An 11,169-nucleotide genomic window follows, 5' to 3' on the forward strand; every position below is an offset into this window, starting at 1 on the left:
AGAATTCGATTTAATTGATGTTGAGATATTTTAATTGGGATAAATCTAAAGTTTATGATAAGCCTTGTAAAAAGGATACTGATAAACTTCCTTTCCCATTCTTCTACCATATATAACTCAGTAACGAGAGTGTATCGAAAGTACCAATACTTGAAAAAAGATCGTAAACTTCGTATGACGTTATCCATGAATGATTAATTATCACTTAAACTTCTGGCAAATTGACCTTTGTAAAAGAATTAATAGCACATAAATAAAACGCAATTAAACAAATTGATCAATCACAGCTGAGAATTTTAAAATGGACCTTACGTTTTCAATAATTTCCAACTGCGATTAATTCGAGTTATTTATTGCATGCGTTTTTCTGTGTACCACTAAAGAATCACTTGTTTCTGCATACGTATGAGTGCTGACTTTTAGACTGCGGTCCACTTGACACTACAAACGCTTCGAACTTTGAGCGACCAATCAGAACGCATTTTATGAATTGATTAATCAAAGAATGCTTCGAAGTGTTTGTAGGGTTTGTAGCGTCAAGTAGACCGCAGCCTTAAGTCCGGATCTACCGGAGATAGGTGTTTTAAGCCTTAAGCCGTAAGAAATTGACCAATTACAGTCGAATTCGAGGAGAATAATCGACTATGATTCGTCCATTTCTTATGGCTTAAGGCTTAAAATTCTATTGTAGATCCGGGGTAAAGGCCATCAAGACCATCACACGTACAAAAATTTTAGTCGGAATCGTAAGATCGCAGACAAATCAATCAATCACAATCAAAATTAAGATCTCGCGCTTTTAAACGCTCGACTGTGATTGGCTGATTTATCTACGGCCTTACGACTAAAATTTTTGTACGTGTGATGGCCTTATGCGTGGTCTACAATGGGCAGTAGCAGTAGTGGATTAAGAAGTTGGCGTAGAAATCAACCAATCATAATCGAATGTGAGGAGAATAATCAACCATGATTGATCGATTTCTACGCCTACTTCTTAATCCACTACTGCTACTGCCCATTGTAGACCACGCATTAAGGACCCTGGCACACAAAAAACTTAAGGCAGTAAGACGTAAGCAGTAAGGAAATCAACATGTTGGATTTGCTACTGCTTATGTTATGGCCTTATGGACTCTACTGTGATTGATCAATTCGCTTACTGCTTACATTTTACTGCTTAAGTTTTTTTTGTGTGCCATGGCTCTTATAGGCAGTAAGGCCGGAATCAGACTACGCATTGAAGATTGAGGTTGAAGATTGAAATTTGACCAATAAGGACAAAGAAATTTTAGCTCCTTTCGTTTCGATTGATCAAATTTGAATTTTTCAATCTTCAATCTCAATCTTCTTGCACTTTTTGCACCATTCGTATCCTCTCTCTTCAACACATCCGATAAATATATATTTATCTTATTTTAAGTGTAAAATAATTGAACTTTTTAAAGAATCAAGCAATGTGCGAAAAAAAAACAGACCAGACTCTTGACCGAACAAACCTACTATACGATATGTGGCAACGCCATATTTATAATTTCAAATCGAAAGGTTTGTTTTTATGGAACGTAATTACGAATTTACATTATTATGACGAATTCGATTGGATGTACTAATGCGCACTGGGGCATATTAAAGGTACACTGATTTAATCTGAGTGTAAAAATAAAATACAAATATTTCGAATTATAACGTGCATATTATATATTTTACTTAACAGAACCATAACATATGCCTGGTTTATGCTTCGGTTTTAACCCTAAAATCCTAAAATTCAGCCAATGGAATACAGATTTCCGTTAGGACCAATTAAGACTGGTAGCCCTATTGGCTGAATTTTAAGATTTTAGGATTAAGACCGAAGCATAAACCAAGCAATAATAGGTGCATCCAGAAGCACGATCGCTCACTGAGCGCTTAGTGAGCTCTTGCATCTGATTGGTCTATATTTATACAATGGCTGCATTCAGGAGAACGTTTATTATGCAATTGTTGGAAGTTTTCTTCGCGCTGATTGGATTATACTTTTAGATCTAGAGAAATGATCCTATCTCAGCAGTCATAAAACGGTTGTAAAACTGTTGTATTCTATTCAACGTAGTCATTATTTAGGATTTCACCGTTTTGACTTTGTTCTATATTTATATTAAATACATCTTTACGTCAGTTCGTGTATGAATGGTGTAAACATGTCAGTACGCACTGAGTGAGTCCAATCGAGAATTTGCTATTTTAGAAATAACGGATAATGTCCATTTGTACCAATGTAGATTAACTTTAATCCCAGTTTAATTAATTCTTTATCCTTTTTATTTCTAATTCTTTGAATTAAAGAAAAGATAAAAAGTAAGTTAAACCAATTAAGATTAATTAATTTAGGCTACGGTTCACTTGATGCTACAAATGCTTCGAAGCATTTATAGCGCCAAGTGGACCGCACCCCTAATCTATATTGGTAGAAACAAGCGTAAGATAAAAATGTCTCCGGAACAAAACCTACGAAAGATTTCGCGATACATAATTATCAAACTCATTGAGTGCTTTCCGCATCTCGTCGTATTTTGCGCGATCACACGCCTCGCGCAGCGGGAGCCAGTCGAACGCCTGATGTTCATTCGACAATCTCACAGGCCTGTCCGGATTGAGCAGCTCCGCCAACCAATAGATAACGATTTTCGGCTTTCCCTTCACTCTATACGTCATTTCGTGCCTCGCGTCCTCGAAAATTTTCAAATCATTTGGTACAAATCCAGCCTCTTCTTGAGTCTCGCGCAATGCCGTCTCCATGTCGGATTCATCCGGATCAACGTGACCTAAGACAACGAGCAACATCGAGTGACCATCAAGCCGATCGAGTAATCTCTTTTACAGGAAGGAATTTTTTTTAATTAGAAAAAAGTGATTATTAATTTTTTGTTATATTTTATCAGATTTAAATTCACAGCAATAAAAAAAATATAAAAATGTTTACAAATTTTTCATTTTTCTTTTGTCAATAATATTAGAATTTAAAAAAAAAACTTCGATATAGCGAATTCAGTCACTTACGTTACACCAGAGAAAAATCTGAGAGCGGCCATCTAGGCTTTTTTTCATGTGACGCTCAAAAACCTCATTTTTATAAAATGACGTGAATTAAGTATCGCAATATATTGTGTTTACATAATTTTTATTTTACTACAGCCACAAAATTAAACATTCAATAATGATATTAGGCATTCAATGGACTCAATAGTTGAGTGAGCACTCGCTGTTATTGGTGTATTCTTTTAGATCATCAATTTTAGTGCCCATATTCATAGTCAGATCTTATACTTAAGACTTCCTTAAATTTATCTTTAGATGCTCAGTAGTCAATGAAATAATTCGTAGAGCATCTGAAGATAAATTTAAGGAAGTCTTAAATATAAGACCTTACTATGAATACGAGCCTAGATCTAGAAGAATACATCAATAGTAGCGAGTAAAGCCCAAGACACAATGCGAGGGAATAGCGATAGCGATAGGAATAACACGATTTCAATCTATCAGAAATCGGATACACCGGAATACACAATTTCTGATAGGTTGAAACTATGTTATTCCTATCGCTATCGCTATTCCCTCGCATTGTGTCTTGGACTTAAGGCACTAGGTATTCTCATCCGCCATCTTGGTTCCACTTGATTGATAGGTTACAGTATGATTAGTGACAAATAGATGTTAAGAAGAGCCCGAACTTTGATAAAAATACACTGAATCGATGCATTTTCGCGTAAAAATAAAGATTTGACAAGAAAAAAGTGTCACTCTGTCCTGCGAAACGAGATATTAATCCTTAAAGTGGACGACTATTCAGATTAGAAAATCTGTCACAGCAGTGGTTCACTGCGTTAAAAACACAAATTTACTGCTTTTAACATACAAATTCACTACTTTAGCAGAGAATTTATGTTTTTAAGGCATAGTGAACTACTGTTGTACTGATTTTCCAACTCGAATAGTTGTCCACTTTAAGGATTAATATCTCCGTTTGCGGAGCAGAGCGACACCTTTTTCTTGTCAAATCTTTATTTTTACACGAAAATGTATCGATTCAATGTATTTTTAATTTTATCAAAATTTGAGGTGAGCAGGCTCTTAATTAACATTTATCCTTGTCACTAATCGTACTATGACAATCAAGTAGAACCAAAATGGCGAATAGGAATACCTACGGCTGCGTTCCACTTAACGCTCGCGAGCATCGTTTGTCCTTATTTAACATTTGATAAACGACAAGGATGAAATGATTCCACGAGCGTTGTGAGCGTTAAATGGAACGCAGCCTACATATCTAGTGTCTTAGTAACGAGCGCTTATTCAACTGTTGAGTCTGGCTATGTTACAAAATTGACTGTCTGTACTGAAATAGTGCACGTAACGTAAACTGTAGCATTTTCAGCACTGGCAGTAAATTTGGAACACAATCTTAGTTAAGCGCAACCATTGTCACGTGTATAACAGAATATATACATGTATGATTTTAGTATGAAAATTGAATGTGTTGTGCCATTGCATTTAAATACTTTATATAGAATAGCCTTTAATGTATATTAATACAGTGTAGTGCGAGTGACCGAAATCTCTAATCACACGTTCCCGTAAATCTTAATCGCGCGATGTGAACGAAACCTTAATCCGTTTGCTCGCTAAGGCTAAGGTTGTCGCGTAAGATTAACTTTAATCGCGATTAAATTTACTCTCTCTTTTTCTATGAATTAGAAAAACATAAACAGTAAAGCAAACTAAGATTAATTTTAATCTTGGTTTGCTTTAAAAAAAGAGAAAAAAGAGAAAAAAAATAGAACAGTAAGTCACAATAACGTCAAAATGATATCATTTCGATGTTATAATGACTTGCTGTTCTGCTTGTGTGAGCCTAATAAGTTATTAAAAATAACGTTCAGCTGGTGCGATGTAAAAACATACTAACCTTTAGGCGGCGTCCAGTGATGTTCTCCGTACGATGTTTGCATTAGCAGGTATTGAATAGTACCTTGAAATCGGCGAAAAATCACAAGACCGCAAGCGCGTTGTTGCAACGTCATGATGCTCAACAGCTGTGAAATCACTCGAACAAGACACCGACGTTACTGAAGCCCGTAATACCAGTATCAAACTAGTGTTAGAAATTGCATGCTGGAAATCGATTCGACCAATCGGAATAAAGCAAAGTTTCGGAATAGCGATTTGAAATTTAAAATTCAGATTGGTATTCATAAAGCCGGAATCAGACTACGCATTGAAGATTGTGATTGAAGATTGAAAGATTGAAATTTGACCAATCAAAACAATAGGAGCTAAAATTCCTTTGTCCTTATTGGTTAAATTTCAATCTTCAATCTTCAACCTCAATCTTCAATGCGTAGTCTGATTCCGGCCTAAGATTGTTTGCGTGTGAAATTTCCAAAAAATTTTTGTATTTAAACCAAGATAAGTATATTCGGACATTGAAGAGAAAAAAATGGAAAATCATAAATAAAAAAAAGTGCAAGTAACGTGAACAGACTTATAATCCGTTCTTAAGATGTTAATATGGCTTTCTGATTGATTCATCTTAAGACATCTTAAGACGGTCTTAAATATAAGAACCGACTGAAATACCAATCTCATCTAATTTCCAGTATATAATTTCAATCTTGAACAATGATTTTAGTCACGTGATGAAACTAATTGAATATTCCTTTTCATCAGCATTAAAAATAGAATTGCAATTTTAAAAGCGATAGCTAATTATTAATTTAAAATTAATCATCTAATACACATATATATACATTTTTAATTAAAAATAATTTTTATAATTGAACCAAGCAACGAAAATTTACTTAATTCGCTGTAAAATTTTGACAAGATGTATCATACAGGTGGAAATAAATTTTGAAAACATACTTGTCCCTTTGTGCGACTTAACGAATATTTCTCGAAATATATTCTTCTTTTACTCGCAAGCAATGGTCTTCGAGTTCAAAGGAATGTAATTTTATTTTATAACATTTTAATATTGTATTAGCGATATTTAGAACCCAATACAATACTTATTTATTTCCTTTCTTGAATAATCATCTGATTTTTGTACATTTGCAAAGAAGGATACAACTTTCACTTTTTCGTTCAAGCATAATTATATTTTTAAATTTTCTAATGTATCTTTCTTCATGGAAACTGAAAATTATTATAATAACACTTGAGAAAAAATTGGTACGATAAAATAAATAATAAACTCTTACGAAATCACTGAGTTTTATATATATATATATATATGTGCTTCAAGCATTTAAAAACTAATTTAAAGATTTGTTGATCTAATTCTGAATTAGTTTTTAAATGATTGAAATAGATGATAACGATTTCATAATGATGTATATAAGGATTTTATTAACTTTATTTCATACACATACATGATATATCAATTTTTCCTTGAGTGTAGTGTCATTATTGTGATAATTTTCCATGAAAAAAATATATAAGAAAATGTAGATATAAAACGATCCTCGAACTGTCATGGAAAAAGTTGTACCCTCCTTTCTAGCTCAAATGTATAGAAGCGAAACTTACAATGTTAAAAACTTCACGACTAGACATGTCTGTCGTAACAAATTCGTCTAACTCTAAGAAGCGTATAATCAGACGTGATAACCAACAGGTTCTGCTTCTTGAGTGAAATATTTTCCGTATTTATACATCATAATTATATGTACACATACACATTAATTGACAGTATCAGAAAGGAATGCGTTCACCCTCTCTCTTCACAACTTTGTCGAAAGAAAGAAAAGAAAATGTTCGACGACTCGATCATGTGACATGAATTCGCACGTTTGACAGGAATCTAAATTGGGAAACAATGCGTGTTACCATTTTATTATAAACGTTTTGCTACATTTTGGCTAGATACCGATCACCAGAAAACACTTAGCAAAGCTGTATATGTATGTACCTATCTACAGAGACCGACGTGTCTATGTATGTAATTCACGTACGTGTGTTATGTGCGTGTCGAATGGTTGTCGCGCGCAGCCACGCGGGCGACTACCGTGGGAGCAATATGTTCTTTCGCGGCACTTACATACAAAAAAAAAATCACAAGAAAACTCCCCCGGCATTACGCCAAATTTGACTCTAAGCGTCGCCCGTGTAGCTCCGCGATTCTAATTGTCACTTGAATCCTTCTCACGCGTTAAAATTATGAATGTCTTTAGATTTATATCTTCTTTTTCACTTATGCATCGATCGTTAATTTATACATTTATTTCGTAAAGCAAGCCGACGAAGGGTGAATTTATGTATAGATTACGATAATTAATTCGTCTATATGTCGGGGATGTGTATTATTAATGCTACCTGAAGGACCTTACGTTAACATTAATAATAATAATAATAATAATAATAATAATAATAATGATAATAATCATCCCTATTTATGGTATTGTATGTGTATATCTTTATAGAGTCATTTACAACGGCCGCTCTGGATTACAATCCTTTTCTTTTTATTTTACATGATAATAATAATGTTCAATATTGTACTCAGGATACTAATTCTGATTGACGTAGGAACAAACGAAAAAAAGAAAACGATTATTATCCTCCAGTCTAATTCCTTAAAAGTGATTGGATATATATATATATCTCTTTCTCTCTTTTAGAGGAGTGTGTGAATGTTTGCATCTAAATTGTCTCTCCTTAAAATGTAAATCGATAATATTATTACTATATCGTTATGTTACATTATCTCGCTTATTGGTTCATGGAGTAATCCGATGACACGAAACTGGTATGGTTATGCATAAAGAAGATAAGTCCCGATGCCAGTGCTGCGTTAATCATTTACTTAGAATTTTTGTCAAGATGTTCAATAACAGACAATTGGCGCCGATACTTAGTTGCTATCAGTCGTTTCATGATCCGCAACACGACGTATCACGATCGTACGTCGTGCTGGCGCGCTGAAGTTATTCTGTATTTTTCAGTGTAGCAAGTGTTAGAAATGTGAAAAATCATTGAGTTTATAGTATGTAAATAAATTAATCATTGCCTATTTTAATAACATACTTCATTAATCTTAGGCAAATATAAAAAGTTTGCGATACTTGAGTTTTAAAGTGTATTTTATGATTTTGGTGTGTGAAGTTCTCTCTCTCTCTCTCTCTCTCTCGATTTATTCTCTCTTCTCATTAATTTTTAGTACCTTCGTAATATATACTATATACACCAAGTCTCTAGTTCGCTCTTCTATGGTTTACGGTAATCCCTAATTTTATTTCATTCAACTGCAAATATACTTCTGAATGAAAGGATTAAATAGTACAATATAGCCAATTATAATACTTAAATTTAATTGTATTATCATATTTCTCGTAGAAATAACAGATCTTGTTATTACTGATGTAGTTTAGATTTATGTAATTTCAATTTTTAGAATGATGAATTGTGTGTATTAATCACATGAAACACGAGTAATAACTCGACGGTATTTCTAAATTATGTTAATAATTTCTCTGCTTCTACCTTTATAGTATTATGTATACTATATATATATATACACATATATACACATACGTATGTATATATATACATATACATGTATATATATATATAAAACTCTCGTCGTCTATGATAAAAATAAAAGTATTAATAACAATAATTATTACACGTTTTAATCATAATTGGCTAATGTCTATAGTGCTGCGTATTTTCAAACTTATGCTATAGATAAAAAAAGATAAAGTATATCATAAAAACGTTCGAAAAAAATAAACAGTTGCATATTGTGCAACATTAAAATAATTCAATTCATTATTCGTTCACGGCGCTAATGCATTATAAACGATGATAGATTCTTGTCGATACAGAACGCAACACATGTCTCTCGGTTCTGTAAATTTGTCAAATTATTTACAGGCAAAATCTTCATTAGTAAAATTTTACATACAAGATATATAAGATAGGAGAAAAACAGGAAGTTACAGAGAAATTTCTTGACGTTGTAGATGTATTGCTTCTTTTATCTTCCATACAATCGCGTTATTTTATTGTATAAGGAACGCTGTCGCCATGAAAAACAAAATAGATGAGAAATGTTTTATTAGGCACATTTAACAATCCGATTGAATCGATTCTACTTTAATCTTTCAACATCTTATGATAGTATACGCGATAAGTGTTCAACGTTCTAGAGACATATCAATTTGAATGCAGATACCTTCAACGTCAAGAATAACACGAAACATAATACTGTTTAAAAATGAAGCTATACTTCATGACAGATGTGACGAATTGTTCGATAATTGGGAAGGCAGATCAACCTGTAATGACTGATTATTTTCGTTCGGATGCACATATTGTTAACGATAACAAAAATTCAAAACTAATAAATATAGATTATTGTGTCTAATACCAGCTTCTTTGTACGGTTGATCAGGTCAGCTGGACCGTCTTTCTTATCTTTCGTTCTTTCCATCTCTTTTTCTTGCTCGAAAAGCGTTACGAGGACCCGATCTAGTTCTCCATTTTGGCACTCGGGAGTATTTGAATACGTATTAGTCATCACGGATCACAGTTTCAAACTTTTTTCGACGAATCGTTAATAGCGGTACCTCCAACGCAGAGGAGACGACAAACACGTGAGAAGATTTCTACCTTTCTCTCTCTTCCCTCTCACCTGACAATGATGTTCGTCGACTGGGACGGAGGAATCGCGTTTAAACGAATATTTCTTGGGTATCGGATTCGGAGTCAGAGTCCCAGAAGAAGAAACAAGAGTAAAACTCCTCGGTGACCACCGCCACTTGGTGGCTACGCTCACGAGGTCGTTATGGGTTGGCGCGATTGGCGGGACTCGTTCGCAATTTTGCTGGCAATATTTTTAAAACCGATTGACGTGCCGGAGATACGCTTGAACCGTACTCCGTTCAGGGAAAGTCGTGGCAACTTGCAGACCTCGATCTCCCATTGTACTTGGCTGTCCGTCGCTGCCTCACCGTGCGCGCACAGCAACAGAAATCGCTCGCGTTGTTCGTACTGGCATTTGTTGGCATCCAGCACCTGGAAGAAGATAATACGATAATGCGTCTAGTCTCCCATATATAAATATTATATCATCCGTCTCAAAAGAGACAGGTGTAAACAGGCTCGTCTCTGTATTCGTGAAATATATCGCCTTCGATATCGCATGACATTCGGTAACAAATGTGCTTCTCTTTTTCAATACCTTTCGGATCTCGGACATTATTTCATTAGGATCTCGACTACTGGTAGTCTTCATACTCCACGTGAAGCGTAGACTGCGCGGTTTGACCTGTTCGTCGTTAGTAGTAGCTCCGCTGTAACAAAAAGATATCTTAAACCCGTTCAATTATCCAAAGCAATTCCAGTGGTACAGGTTTTACAATTACGAATAAATTTAATACGGCGGTATAAATCCAACTACAATAAAAAAAAAGTTCTCGCTAAATCATGTAGCGAAATTCCGAATACTTCTACCTTGCACATTTTTTATATCCAACATCACGAAAGCAATAATTTACGAATTTATCCGAATATTTCTCATGGGTACTGCTTTTATCTATTATTAGAAATTATAATATGTTTTTATGCATATTAGAATCAAACTAAAAGTTATGAAATATATCGAGTATATGTAAAATGTCGATCTTGTGCAGAATGTGATATGTTGTAACATTGAAGCTTCAAGCTTGCGATTGCGGCGCAAAAATAAATTCTTAATCCGCTTAAAAGAGATTCTAAGATATAACGTTGTGCTAAAATCTTTGCAAGCTGCCGATAGATAACGTAAAACACAATGTAAAATGGAAATTCATCCAGAATCAAACCCTATGGAGAGTTATAACATACATGCGTGACATGCAAATCATTTATGTCATAAATTTAATTACAATTTTAGTGTTGCATACATATATTTACATTTATATAGTAAAGAACACTTAAAAGTGAGTTACACAAAAAGACAAAAGTTATATGTGAATCGTTGCAATCTTGAATATATATTAGGTTACTATTGTAATAATATCAAGTCTTGGGATATTCTTATGATAATATATGATAACGAGAAAAATATTATAGTTTATATGTGACTGATGAAGTATGTAAATAATAAGTCAGTTGAAAGTTATTAGGCAAAAATGACAAGAATCA

At 33.9% G+C, this 11,169-nt stretch overlaps 1 protein-coding gene across 1 annotated transcript; it reads right to left on the bottom strand.

The window, feature by feature from the left end:
* Positions 1–2,423: 2,423 nt before the first annotated feature.
* Apf (purine phosphoribosyltransferase family protein Apf) lies at positions 2,424–5,207 on the bottom strand. Its single transcript, XM_018448345.1, has 2 exons — positions 4,949–5,207; positions 2,424–2,807 (listed from the first exon to the last, which is right to left on the bottom strand). Exons 1-2 carry the CDS (start codon positions 5,061–5,063, stop codon positions 2,491–2,493), a joined length of 432 nt encoding a protein of 143 aa, XP_018303847.1. The 5' UTR covers positions 5,064–5,207; the 3' UTR covers positions 2,424–2,490.
* Between the last annotated feature and the right edge of the window lie 5,962 nt (positions 5,208–11,169).

This window comes from Mycetomoellerius zeteki, unplaced genomic scaffold (genome assembly GCF_001594055.1).
Source record: "Mycetomoellerius zeteki isolate Tzet28-1 unplaced genomic scaffold, Tzet1.0 scaffold221, whole genome shotgun sequence".
In the NCBI taxonomy this organism is placed as follows: domain Eukaryota; kingdom Metazoa; phylum Arthropoda; class Insecta; order Hymenoptera; family Formicidae; genus Mycetomoellerius; species Mycetomoellerius zeteki.

What these genes read in the sequence shown, in the direction of transcription:
- Apf (XM_018448345.1), bottom strand. Translation starts at nt 5,063, where the DNA reads ATGACGTTGCAACAACGCGCTTGCGGTCTTGTGATTTTTCGCCGATTT. An exon ending in TCACTGGACGCCGCCTAAAG is followed by an intron (nt 2,808 to 4,948) that starts GTTAGTATGTTT and finishes TCGTTGTCTTAG; the next exon opens with GTCACGTTGATCCGGATGAA.